At 27.6% G+C, this 14,873-nt stretch overlaps 1 protein-coding gene across 1 annotated transcript in view; it reads left to right on the forward strand.

Annotated features, from left to right (window-relative positions):
- LOC129962382 (lysine-specific demethylase 5A-like) overlaps positions 1-14,873 on the forward strand; it is a 112,234-nt gene that overhangs the window by 81,716 nt on the left and 15,645 nt on the right. Inside the window, exons 25-28 of the mRNA XM_056076140.1 lie at positions 4,301-4,423; positions 5,673-5,844; positions 6,884-7,092; positions 11,788-11,968. Coding sequence (XP_055932115.1) covers positions 4,301-4,423; positions 5,673-5,844; positions 6,884-7,092; positions 11,788-11,968 — 685 coding nt within the window. The remainder of the gene's footprint in view (positions 1-4,300; positions 4,424-5,672; positions 5,845-6,883; positions 7,093-11,787; positions 11,969-14,873) is intronic.

Here is a 14,873-nt window from a genome sequence, read left to right on the forward strand (position 1 = left end):
ATGACAGATTTTTATCCCTTCACTTGGAGTGTATGAAAGTGTTGATTATACAGAGCTCATGCAGCATTGATTAAATAAAAAAAAGGTGGAATTAGATCAGGAAATAAGAGAGCATTTTAGAATTAAGTTAATATGAGTTAAGATAAAAATTAGGAAATAAAATAATATTTAAATTAGACTATATATATATATATATAAATAATATGCTACTCGAATAATACCAAAGTCTAAATGCAACAAAGATCCTATATACCAGGAAGAGGTTTTTATCATTATCAACTAAAATTATTTAACCATTTTTTTTATATTGTTCTATATAACTGTTTATTTTTATTGCCGGATCTCAAGAAGATGGCACTGGCTGGTAAGATTTACCTTGTCAGGAAAATTAATGAAATGTCGTAGTGGTCTAAAAACTGTAAATAGAATTTCTTTGAGTTTTAAAGATTTGTACGTTGATATCAGAAAAGTTAAATCTAGATTCTTTGGTGACAACATTTCTTTAAAAATAAAAAGAACCAAAAAAAAATTTTTTTTTTTTTTTGTAAAAAAAAAAATAGATTTTAAACATGAATATCAGAAATTAATATGAACTTTCATTAATAAAGTTTGAGATGGTTTCTCTCTCAACACTATATACTTGCCAGAAGTATGAGTATTCAGATCTAAAAAGAATAGCCGAACAAGCCTTGATTTAACAAGAGGAAAAGGATTCTTTCTGTTCCGGCAAATTGCAATTTACAAGAAAAAGAATTTGAGAAGTATCCAAAAGTCGAATTAAAAAGTTTATATTAAAATATTAAAATGGTGAAAAATCTTATTAGTAATAAGTGTGGGAAGTAATTAAGATTCTGATGATACTGTTTTATAACTAGTAGTTTCTTCTATAAAAATATTCAAGTATAAATTTTAAAAAAGGAATATATTTTGTTAAAAATTGGTTTCAGCTGAATTGACAAAAGTATGATGACATAGAGAATTTTCAAATTGCAATGAAAAATATCTGCTCTAAATATGTTGGAAAAAATGAACAAGCATAAATGACATGCTTTCTCAGAATGGAGAAAAACCATAAGAAATGGAAACATAGTGTACATAAACTAAATTATTTAAAATTTAAAAAAAATTTAAAAAAACGGCTTAGAGGATCTTTTAAAAAGAGGATTTAGAGGACTGCAGAAATCTGTAACCAAATTAGTTGAAAAAGCAAAAGGATAATAAATATTTTCAGTGCATATGCATTGCAGAGTGAAGCATTTTTAAGAATTGAAGCTTCAACAATGTATTTAAAATATTTTATTGGTATCTTGTTTCCAATGCGTTTGTTTAAATGTGTGTATATATATAATGTGCATTTTCCTTTTCATTCTGCCAGCCATCAATCAAGATTCTTATGATGATTATATATGGTTATAAATTCTCATAGAATTGATATTTTTTAATGAATTTTGTTTCAACGAATGAAATTGTGAATTTGTTTATGAATTCAGCACCCTTTTTAGATTTTATGTGAAATGAACATCTCATAGTTACTGTGTAGCTAGTGACTAATGGTGATGCTACTAGCATGTCATCATGAAAATCTCTTTGATCTGAAAGTTTTAGTTTATTAACTGAAGATGAGCATAACAAATCTTCTTAGTGCTTTTTCTTTAAGCTTTTAGAAGTACTAGGGAAGAAAGTAATCTTGCAGTTAAAATTTAATAATGAAAATATTTTATTCAAATATGGTTCTTCATTTTATGGTCCTTGAAATTTCTAATAAAGTCTTTGGATCTTCCTCCCTCCTTTATTAAGACCAAAAAAATTTACCTTGTATTTTCCATGAACATTTACATTTCAAACCGTATTTTATTTTTATAATAATTATGTCTATTCATCTGTCTGTCTCAAAAATGAAAAAAAAAAAGAGAAAAAAAAGTTGAAATTTGTAATACTTTTTCTAAATTAAGTTGTAATTCTTATTAAATTAAATACAAAATTTGACAAATGTGTTGTGATTATCTGCTCTTTTCTGAACATTCACTCGGAAATTTAGTGTGCTAAATAGATAAAATTAAACATTTGATCTTTCCACTAGAATTGTACATTTGTATATAATTTTGGAACATGTTTTGTTTCATCTGAATGTCCATCGGTTGATACATATTATTGCGATTCTAGTCATTTGCAAAACAAATGTGTGTATGTATGCGAAGGGAGGACAAATCCCTGAAAAAGAGGCTTATGCCTAGGGAATTCACCACTTTCAAGTTGATGTTACAGATGAATCTATTCCTAGAAGACATTTGGTGGTCTAAATTATACATTTGTTTGAAAATTAATCTAATCTGAGTATGTTTTCATGGTTCTCAGTTGAAGGAAACTTCAACGTCATATCAGATCTGATAGATAAAACATAAGGAAAAAGGCATTTCAAAACATATTCTTTAATTCAGACTATTAAATATAAAATGAATAGTAAAGAGCAGTCTGCTGTTGAATATATTTTTCTAGGAGAAGGGTGGGGGTCTTCTAGAAAATGCTACCAGGTGGAACTTGATAGTAAAAAATAACAGTAGAGAGAGAAATAAAAAATAAAAAGCAAGCATTCATTAAAAAAAAAAAAAGTTTTGAAAATGCAATAAAATAGCAATAATATATAAATAGTTCTTATATAATAAATTTTTTTTTTTTTCAGTAAGTTGCATCGTTAGTTTAGTTTTTTTGTGTTCTTTTTATTAAATTTTTTTTTCTAAATAAGTAATTCAGTTTTCATCCATTTATTTTCTTATATGCTACAATTCTACAATATTTTTAATATTTGAAGCGTTTTTCATATATTTTTGTTTTATTGCTCAACTAATCAAATTTTTACTTCCAAGTATTTATATTTGGCTAGATTCATTCTTTATGAAATTCAACTTTCTTTGTTCTATGCCTCTATCATGTTTCTGAATGGAAAAATTTTCTTTTCCATATAGTATCTGTAGAACAAATATAGTTTTTGTGTAAAAAAAAAAAAAAAAAAAAAGGAATATCACTTTTGTCTCCTTTTATATATAGATTTTTTTTTTTTTCATTTATGAAACATAACAAACAATGTCTGATTTAAGGTAACCGGAGCAATTAGATTATGAGATAATTTCTCTTATCCCAATTCTTTAATTTCATCTAGAATCTTTTTTGTGGTCTTACTTTAGCAGTTGTATTCTATGTTGTTGTCATGACAGTAAATTATTGGTAACTTAACAGTGGTCTTAGATTTCCTCTGATATTAGCCATGTTACTTTTACCAATTTGTTCATAATGCTCTTGAACGAAGGATAAGGTGTGGTGTGTTAAGGCTTTTTTATAATCTTTTGGTCAATTGATAAATATATACTTCTGCTTGTAAACATCAGTATCAAGACACATCACAATTTTTTTTTTTTTTTAATCCTTCTCTAATGCCATATTTTTATTTAAGCTTTATCCTTGCAGTTCTTGATGCCTCATTTTTATTTCTAATTCTTCAAATAATCATAAAGATAATCTCTTGTGTCTTAAGTTCCTCAGTAGCTGGGCCACTGCAACAATATGCATATATTGTTGTCAGTTATAAAATGATTATCAGCAGCCAATTTACTAATGTCTCCAATTGGAAGTACGACCTTCATTAGAAATATGAATGCCCCGCTCGATTATTATTCCCTTTTGGAAGTGACAACCATCATATTGGGCTTGGTCAATTCCCCTCTTTTTACTTGCGCAATTCAAATGACCACAAAAATTCTGTTTATACTCTCTATAGCATCTGGGGTGAACTGAATGATTTGGCTATCATTAAATACTAATTTCTATCTCTGTTGATTATGCATAATGTTTTGTTGATGATATGAGCAACAACTTTGGACAGAGATATGATGCCATCAACAATGAGGGCATAAACAAAACAACAAAACTATTAAGTCCTCACCAGGGAAGCCAAAACCTTATTATTTGTGTGATAATTTTTCACTTACATATCTGAGATACCTACTGTCTGATGATATTTCTTTTGAAATAAGAATGGTCTCCATTTTAAATAATACTAATTTTATTATTCATGATGATTCATTCTTCTTTCATATCCTGGCATATAACATCATAAAACCTTCATATAGCCAATTTTGAGACATTCCTCATTAATACTGGAATATCTTGTTAATGTTAATTATTAATTGTGAAAAGCAAATCCTCATTACAGACATTATTGACTCACTGTATATCTAGATTGTATGACCTGATGGCTCAATGGTCACTTTATCCAAACATTTTATTTTAAATGTTAATCTTACAGGTGTTATCCCCTCGCAAAGATATTGGCATGTCTCCTAAGAACAAAAAGAAACGTAAGGAACTGGATGATTCTGAAGATAGCATAGAGGCCAAAATGGAAGAAATCAAAGATCCTGCCACTATCGTATGTTTTCTCATTTTAAAATTTTTTCCTTCTAAATATTTATTAAGTTGTAAGGTGTTTCAACATTTCTCAATAACAGTAGATTATTACAACTACTATTTTCTTATATGACATAATTAGGAACATATGGTAAACTTCTATAGTTTTGAAGGCAAACAAATGGTGAATATTTCCGTCCTCTAAAGAACATTCGAGTTAAATTGGGTAATTCTAGGTCAAGTAACTTGACCTGCAAAGAGCCAACAGATAAATACACAATCTTCTGTATTATTAGTAAACTTTATTATTGTTAGTTATTAGTTAATTAGTAGTTAGTATTAGCTTTTACTTTATTCTTTATTATTAATTAGTAGTATTCTTTATTATTTGTAGTATTGTGTAAACATAATTGAAATGAGAATATATTCTATAAATAAGACAGCAGTATCAAAGTATATCATTGACCAAATAACGTTTGTATATGCGATTCATTTATATTCATCATTACAATATATAGATCCAGAATGCTCTCAATATTACCATAAAAATATTTCTGTGAAGGTTTGTAAATTATGTTGCCAATTTAGATATAATATTCCTCATTTGATCTCAGTATAATCTTGTTAAAAATAGAATTCTTATCTATCTATTAAGGTTGATAAAAAGTTACAAGAAGCTGTTCCTTGAAACAAATTATTTTATAGCAAATCCTTCCCTCCACTTCTCCGAAGGGCAGCAGATAGTTGTATTTTTTTCTGATGTAGTTTTTTGGCAAAGTTCATTGAATAAATAAATGATTATGATTAATGATACCAACCTCTTAATTACATTCTGCTTTGTCAAATAGCATACTACTTTGGAAATCAAATATTTTTCCTATATCTTCAAAGTAAATAATGTGGTGCCATTGCCATTATAGTCCTGATTTGCACTTAGTGATTGCTTTCTTCTACCGTATATGAAGATTAAATGAACATGATGATAAAGAAGTTAAGATTAGTGACATGAAATGATTAAATGAACATGCACGTGATTTCTATCTTGCTAGCATGAACAAATTATTATTGAGTTTCGATAAATGAGTAAATCAATTTGGGAATTGCAAGGGAAAGTGATGTTTTGGTATATGTCTTGTTTTTCACTTGCATTTATGGCTAGTCATTATTTTGTAGTTTTTTTATACATTGCAATTTCTTAAATTTTATTGAATGAAACTGAACATAGAGCTATAGTACGGAAAGATGTAAAACTTTCTTTCTCTTCTTCTTAGGTTGCCCATTTCAGAGAAGCTGAACGGAGAGAGTTGGAAGCAATGATACTCCTGAGAGCTAAGAATGAGCGCAAGCGAAGTGAGGATCGGCCAGAGTCCCGCTATTGTATCTGCCACAAACCTTACTCAAGTGGAATGGTTCAATGTGAATTGTGCAAAGATTGCTTCCATGGTAGGTTCATTTGCTGCTCTTTATTATGCTATAAAAATCTTTAAGTTATGAGCTTTGATAAGATGCCAAACATTTTCAGTTTATAGAAGTACACTATAGTCTCTGTGATGTGACAATCTTCAAGAACTCCTATTTAGAAATTTTTCCTCATAAATCTACTACTTAAATTGCTCCTCTAAATTATATTTTCTTTTCTTTTCTTTTTTTTCCCAGAAATATAATAGGTCTCTAATCTTAACAGGAATGGAATTCCATTCTTTGTTGTATCAATGCATTCAGTATCGACTGGTTGATTACAGTAAAAAATCCTACTATCTTTCCAAATAGTCTTTAGTTTCATTTTTTTAAAAATGAAGGAAATGATCTTGTTTTTTAGTTAAATTCCAGACCTTAAGCAGATATATTGGATTAGGCCATGCATACTGGTTTTACTTTATTTGAATTGTACTAAAAAAAAGTTTTTACACATTTTTATTTAACTTGCTTTTTTTTCTTTCCACATTTGTAGAGATAGAATTATTAATTAATTTTGTACTTGGGTTCTGAAATTTTGTACAATTCTATTTTCTCAATGATAATAAATTATTTTAATATTTTAACTACTAGTTAAAGATTAATTTGATTTTTTTTTCCATGTGATGATGCAGTCCTGAAATGAATTTATGAAAAATCAATTATAGGATTTCATAATATTTATAACAATGAATTATTTGATACTATATAAAAAAGGTATAATTATAAAAATATGAAAGTGTGAAATGTTGTAAATATTTCCAAGAGGAAACTAAGTTACCATGAGCATTGTAAAAAAATATTTCATAAATATTCATAAAAAATTTAAATATATAATGCGATTAAAATTCCAAGTTATCTATAAATAGTTGATTTTTATCAGCATGTCACACTCTTATGAATTTGTTTGACTCTAAAGTTTTAGAAAAATAATTTAACATCTACTTTTTAGTATGCAGTTTTAAGTATGCTTTTGAAAGATTTTATTATTATTCTTAATAATCTGACATGTTGCTCTATTTTACAGTTCAGTGCATGCCTCCCAGCAGGACTGTTCCATCTGGTCGGAAGGGAGGACAAACAGGAGGTCGATGGCTGTGTGGATGCTGCCTCCGTTCCAGAAGGCCTCGTTTGGAAACCATCCTCTCTCTCTTAATGGCTCTACAGAAGCTGCCTGTACGTTTGGCGGAGGGAGAAGCTTTGCAATGCCTCACAGAAAGAGGAATGGCCTGGCAGGTGAGTGTTTTATAATTAAAATTGTGTTATTCTTTGTATTTGCTATGTTAAATCTTTTGTCTTTTGATTTAAAAAAAATTTGAAGAAGTTCATGATCTAACATTGATATTGAGATCAACTCATTAATTTTAGTCTCCCAAAACATTTTATACAATATAGTATACATAAAACTACTAGGAAATTCATATCTCAAATAAAAAGTAACTGAGCATTTTTTGATTTGAGAATCATCTGATGTAAAGAAGAAAAAAAATCATACAAAAAAAACATGAACTGTAAAAATTTTGTTTTTTGGAAAAAAAAAAAAAAAAAAAATACATAAGATCATTATAAAGGAAATCTTTAATCTCATCTGTTATTTCTTTTAGCACTACAGAGGCAAATATGTGAGGTATTGAACAGAATAATAAAAGTTTTAGTGCAAATAAACTTCTTCTTTTTTTTTTTTTTTTTTTGCTGGTAGAGATAACTGAGACCCCACATTCATTTCAGTAAATTACCTGAAGTATAGGTTGACTGAAAGAGATAGCATCATGCTCTGATCATGTATCTGTCATACCGAGAGCTCATTAGTACAAAACTGATTATTAATATTCTTTTAGACAGCTTCCTTGATTCTATTTTATATTTGTCTTTGATATTGGCTAACAATGACTTCTTGCCTTTTTAATTATTTATTTGTTTAAATTCTACTTTTTTCTAGTGAAAATGCATCACAGCATTTTTATTGTTTTCAAATTTTTGATTAGCTATCTAAAAAAAGCCTTAAAATTTGCATCTGGATATGTTGTTAAATAAGGGGTGGATGGCAATAAAATGTTTGAATTTTAATACCTGTTTTTTACAATCAAATAAAAAGTTAGTTATCTCATAACAATTTTTTAAACTTTTCAACTATTCAAAATGGCTGTAAAATAAGCTGTTGAACATTATGAGAGTTTTTATTAAATAAGGAAAAAAGATGAAAAAGTGCAAAATGTCTTCGTTTATGATTTCACTGATAAACATGCACTATTATGGCAGCATTTTGACCGTGTCGATGAAACCGCTTTATCGATTTTCCCATTATTTCTGTATAAATGCCGTCTTGTTGGCACATTCATATACTTGGTTGGAGAAATAACCTTCCGACACTACATATTAATACATATATGCACATGATGTTCTGCTTTTGGTGCTCCTACTGTCTATCCTTGTAAATTATATAAAATGCATCTGGCACCTCTTGTCTCTATTGCCATTTGTTCTTTACAATGATCTTTGAAAATGTTTCACATAGCCAGTTTTTATCATATGTGTATAATTCCGAAATTTATGATTTTTGAATTCAATGATCAATTTGTGCAGGAAAAAATGAATGTTGACATCCAAAAATTTCAAAATTTTTTCACTGTAACTTTAATTTTTAAGAGTTCTATTATTTTAAATAATCATAATCTCGAGTCATAACCTCAAATAATGATATCTGAAATTTACTTTCAATTGGTTAAGCAAATAGGCCACATATACTGGAAAAGTTTTTTATGACTACCCTGTGTTTATATATGTTTGAGTATAATATGTATGTATGTTTTACACCTCTTTCTAAATGACTGGGCCAATTTCAAATAAACTTTGCACATTTATTTCTTCTCTTATTCACATTTATTTTTTCTTATTGAAAGTATTCTTGGCCATTTTTCAAAGTGTAAAAATTAATTAAATATTCACTTACAGTCAAGTGTTATTTACTTCACATAAAGAGCTAATAAAAACATAAGAAAGTGATTCGCTTAATGAACAATGTTTTGTAGAATGTGTGATGAGGAGACACCATGCTAGATTGCCCTGCATCAGTCTGTATTGAGGACCTTAGTGTCTATATGGAGAAAGTTTTGTCTCAATAGCATTGATAAACATGATGTGTGTTGCAAGTGTTTGAGCAAGTACGTGTGGAGTTTTAATTTAGAAATCTTGTGTCTCTAACCAAGATTATGGAGTGGAGCTGGAGGAGAATAGGATTGCACTAATGAGCTGATGGAAGAACATAACTTGAATTATTAAAGTGCTCATGGAGTAGAATTATGAGTTGCACGAAAAGGAATAGAGGAGATTTGATCTGAGGAGGGAGAAATAATAAACACAAAAGAGCAACAATCATTCAGTGATATAAGAGAGTTGCTGAAAACACATGAAATTATTCCATCATACGTTGAGAAGCATTTTCGTGGCGGGTATGTAGGCGGTGCATTATGACTATGCACATTACAAATTCATTTAATGATAGTGTTGTGTTTGTTTTTGCCTAATTTTAAAGTATAGCCAAAAATGAATACCTTCATACAATTTTCTTGTAAAAAACATGCATAAAAAATTATAGTATTATGAATTGGTTTTATTATTATTACTTATTTATTTGGAATGGAATGTATTACCCTATTTCACATGGATTACCTATCAAAAAAATTGTTTCGCTGAATGAATGTTATGCATTGCTAGTAAGATTCGGGAACCAATTATACTTGCTAAATGAGGTTCCTCTGTAAATAGAAATTAATCAAAGTTTAGCCATTTTTCTGTATTAACTTCAGAGCAAATAATATTACAAACAATATTTTTAAAATTATTTTACCCTCTTGAAATTAAATATTTTAACATTTAAATGACATCAATTCTTTTTACACAGAATTTCGTTCAATTGTTATTAATTTTCTAAAATTCAAATGCATTAAAAGTATTATAACTTTGTAATGCAATGTAAAAGTAATAATTTTGAACTTCTCTACCACTATATTTCATTTTCTGTTTTTTTTATTAGTTATCATTTTATTAAATTATTTTTTGTTCCACATTGCCTAAATCAATCATAAATCATCATTCAAATGGGCCATATAAAATCCTAACATGTTTAAGAATAACAGCTGCCTCAGTCTCAGAGAAAATAACCTTTTTTTTTCTTTTTTCCCTACAGTAAGAGTGATGGAAATTATTCTGAAAGAAAAATTATACCTTCTTAAAAAATTAAAAATTTTGTCTTTTAAACAATATAAATTTTATTTGTTTGCAATTTTTATCTAATGGTGATTTTGTTCGTTAGCAAAGTATTACAGCTGATTTTGAAATAAGGAATTAAGAGTTTGAACTATCCTACTACTACTTAATATTTCTGTTTTATTTAAATATATTTTGAAAAGACTTTTGAATACTATAATATTTCATATTGAAGTAAATTTAATAAAATCAATTGATTTTCTAGTATTTAAATTCCAAACATATTAAAATAGTATAATGCCATTAAAAATGCTCAGAAGTGCACAGTTTGAAATCTCTAGCACATAAAGGAAGTGAGTGAAGTAATTTTATCCCTACAAACATGAAATAAAATTGTGCAAAAAGAAAAAAAAAAAAAAAAAAGAAAAAAAAAGAAAATTGCTATTGAAAAATGTTAGTGTTTTATCATGTGAGAACATTTTTATTTTTTTAAGTCATTGTCTTAATTAATTTAAGTTGTTAATCAGTTTAAAGCGGCTTGAAACAGTCTCGTGACTATCAGATTATGAATGCGTTAATATTTTGAGAAATGCCCCCCCCCCCCTCCCATCTTAAAATCATTCGAGCTACAAGACTTTTTAAAAAAAAAAAAAACGAAAATCTGATTTAATATAGTTTGGAATAATCATGTGACTATTGTATTGCGCAATCATCAACTTTTAGAAAAGTGGTGTTTTTTTGTTGTTGTTTTTCTTCCTTCACCTCGAAATCCCTCCAGCTCCAAAACTTTTTTTTAACAGCTAGAAAAATTGAAAATTAAAAATCATATAAAACTTTTTATTCCTCCCCTCTGTTATGTATTCATTCTTTTTTTCTTCTTTGTGACTCTGGACAATAATTTCTTAACACCCTGCCCTTTATTAGCCTGACAATAGAATCTAGTACATGGCGGACATTCATGCCAGGTTATAACTTTTTGATGACGACAACCTTCTTTATCATTTTCAACTTTAAAAGCAAAAAATTGACACCTCAAAAGCGATAAATCGCCGATTTTTTGCACTTGCATTTTGACGCTTCAAAATTATGTTCTCGTATGATTAAAAAAAACTTTTGTATTAACGAAGTTGTTTGAAATTATACTGGAATTTTATTTAATATATATATATATATATATAGGATTTGTGAAATAGACTCTTGTGTGCGTGCGTGCCTTCTTGTATATGAGTGTATGAGTAAATGAGTGAACTTAAAAGCTCAAAAACAATCCTTAATATTTAAAACATTATTTTAAAGATACCTAAATTTTCCTTTCCTGACACTACACATATCAAAGAAATCCTTATTTAAATCTCATGGTAAAACCACAGAAGGGAAAAATTCCGTTCTCTTTTGCTCTTCTGCTTTGTATCCTGATGTAGACTGACGCGTCTTTTATTATTGTGTCTTGTACAAATTATGCCTCCTAGGATGAAGTAAATCAAAATTTTAAAATTTCAAAAGTTTCTTCTATTTGACCATGCAACTAGTGAAGTATATTTACATTTAAATAGTCAACATTTAAAATTTCAGAAGTTTCTTCGATTTGACCATGCAACTAGTGAAGTATGTTTACATTTAAATAGTCAACATTTAAAATATCAAAAGTTTCTTGCTTTCAGCCATGCGTTTGCTAATATATGTTTACATAGATAACTGATAATGCAATTTTCTTTCATTTTGCAGGATCGTGCCAAACAGGCTCTGAAATCTGAAGAAGTTGCATCAGCTTTTGCTGCCCTCTCTGCCATGTCTCAACAGAAAACAGAAATTACCTACTGCGAGAAATCTGAGCAAATAGTTCATACAGAACTTCAAAAAGTGTCCAATCCAACTGAAAATAAATCTGAAGATTTATTGCAAAGATGTATGTAGTTTTTCCTAACTAATTCAAAGTTCTTAAGCAAATATCATTATTCTTTAATTCCTTAAGCAAACTGAAAGGTTTAAGAGCATTATATTAATGCTGCAATCTTTCCATGCATCGCATATTTCTTTCTTTTTTGCTGGTAATATAACTATTCTCACTATTTTAGAATGAGAACGTTTTTGAACGTCATATGAGGCCTTGAATAAAGTTAGGTACCATGCGACGTCATGTCATCATAGGATAACAGTAATAAAAATGTTTGTAATTGTCATTCAATGCGGATGTTATGGTTTATTTCTCACTTTTTTTATTTTTGTATTGCATTGTATATTTGCAACATTTTCAGTAAATTTACATGAAAATTCAATAAATACAATTATAACAAAATCAGTACAATGCAATGACTACAAATTAGTAAATAGTGCATGAATATTGAAATATTGATTTAAGTTATGCATGAAGATAATAGAAAGTTTAAACTCAAACGTTTCTCTTCATAATTTTTGTTCTTTATGCATATTTGGTCTTTGTTTAATTGCTTACTCCATGTTTTGGAAAGGACACTGCCAAATTTGGCTTTTATATAACCTGTTTTTACTTTTTTGCGTTAAAAAAAATCTTATTATATTTAGCAAAAATTTCAAACTACCAGAAAAATTCCTTTTTAGAAATATATTATAACTAAATGAATATCTGTATCTATCTGTTTTTCGATTTTTTAATTTATATTGCACCAAAATGATAGATGTATATCAATATTTGGACAAAATCTGTCTAAGGTCGTCATATGAAAAAGATAATTAAAAAAACTCATTGATCTAGATAAGGGAAATTTGGCCTATCATTTTATTTGAAAATTAGTCGTTTTTGGCAACTATCTGTTGGCCATTATTAATGCTCTCTAAAATTTTGAAGTATTTTATGCAGCTTAGTCTTTTAGCAAAATATTCAATTATTATTATTCAATTATTGAATTCAGTTATCAAAATATTCAAAGTTTCAAATTTTGACTGCCAAATAACTTACACTGTTATAGAAGCCATTCTATTCAATGTACTCTGTATATCTCTAATTTTCTATCAGATCTTGTAAAATTTTAATTTAAAATTGAAATAGAAGCGATTAAACTTTATTTAATACTACCCCCTCTTTTTGTGTGTGGAAATCAAACATGTATTTTTTAAAATATGATTATGGAAAGCAAAATTGTTCAATATTGAAGTCTTATGAAGAATATTCTTACAGTAGTCTTGTGAAGAATATTCTTACAGAATATTTTTTTTATAATTTATTCAATATTTCAAGGAATTCTTTAATAAAAATTTCTCTGATTTATCATAAAATTCAGTTTTTTTATTTTATTTTCTAAAAGCTTTAAATACATAAATAATAATATTTTCATTTGTTCAGTTAATAAATGTACTTGTAAAAAAATTATAAAATTTAAATATTATAAAATTTTCTTTGGTCCTAAAGAATCACATTCAGTGAAATAATCTTAATACTCCAACATTTAAATTAAACACACACACATTTCTATTTTCTGTACCCGAATCTGATTATCCCAAGTTATGAATTTTGTAATATCACTATATTAGGACAATTAATGATTTCATAATTTTTGACTAACTCACCAAAGAGAAACTCTGACAAATCATGTATCTTCTTTGAAACTTACTCAGTTTCAATGGAATGGTGCTTTCTTGTTTAAAATGTTATTATCACCAGAATATTTTAATAAATATGACTCATATGACCAAGAGTCTATTTAAAAATGTCAAATAATGTTATTCACTCAAACTACATAAAATAGTAGTTTTACTTCATTTAGACCATTTTTATTATTAGATGTGTATGCCTAATATTAACTATTTAGGAATTAAATGTTTTGACCCGATTAGAACTAATATTCTGCATGTATATATAATATTAGTGGTTTGGCCCGTTGCTCACTTCTGCTCACCAACCCAATGTTGTCCTTGAATTATGCATGTCCTCAGATTCCTGAGGATTGATACTTTTTAATATCTGAATATTGATTCAATTTTTCACATTTTTCCACCAATGTAGCAGTTTTATTAGCTTTTCTTTTCAAATCGACAGATCCATTTGTGCCTTTCTTTGCATTTTTTCATTTTAAAAAAGCAATGTAGGGTTAACATGTGTATTGTTTATGTATTCAGACAATTACTAGATAAGAGAAGAGACAATTCCGATTATTCTGAAAAGGTAAATTAAATGAAAATCTATTTATATTTCTGGTATAAATACTTACTATAAAGTAATAATAATTTTCATTAAATAATTTCAAAAATACTGGCAAAAAAAACCTCTCAAATGTCGTGTCAGACAGTTCATATCGACTGATCACAAAGACATAATATTGACATAAATTTTATGTAAATATTATGTTATTTTAATTATATAATAGAAAGTAAATTGTGGTTGCCTTAAATACTACTTGATATACTATTAATAATATAAATCATTGATAATATAAATATTTAAAAAGTTCATTGTGAACAAGTTTTTTTTTTTTTTTTTCCTAGGAAACATATTTTTTGTTTATTTTATTTCATAAGACATAGGCTGAAAATTACACTTTTTTCGATTTAGTTTACATTAAGAGTTCATTTAATTTTAATTTCAGCTTTTCTCATTATGATAGCCAACATATTGATAAATTCCCATGTACATGTATATACTTCTGTTGGTTACATTTTATTTTTATTATGTATGAAAGAAATTGCTGAAAAAAATATGTTTAAAGTATTTTTAATGAAATTAATAAAAAAATGGAAGCGTTATTTATATGTTAAATATTTGGTATCCTTAAAAATATATAATTTTTAAAGATAATATATAAAAATTTTTAAGATGATGTAAAAAATCCTTTAATTTT

The sequence above is a fragment of the Argiope bruennichi genome, chromosome 1 (assembly GCF_947563725.1).
Source record: "Argiope bruennichi chromosome 1, qqArgBrue1.1, whole genome shotgun sequence".
Lineage (NCBI taxonomy): Eukaryota > Metazoa > Arthropoda > Arachnida > Araneae > Araneidae > Argiope > Argiope bruennichi.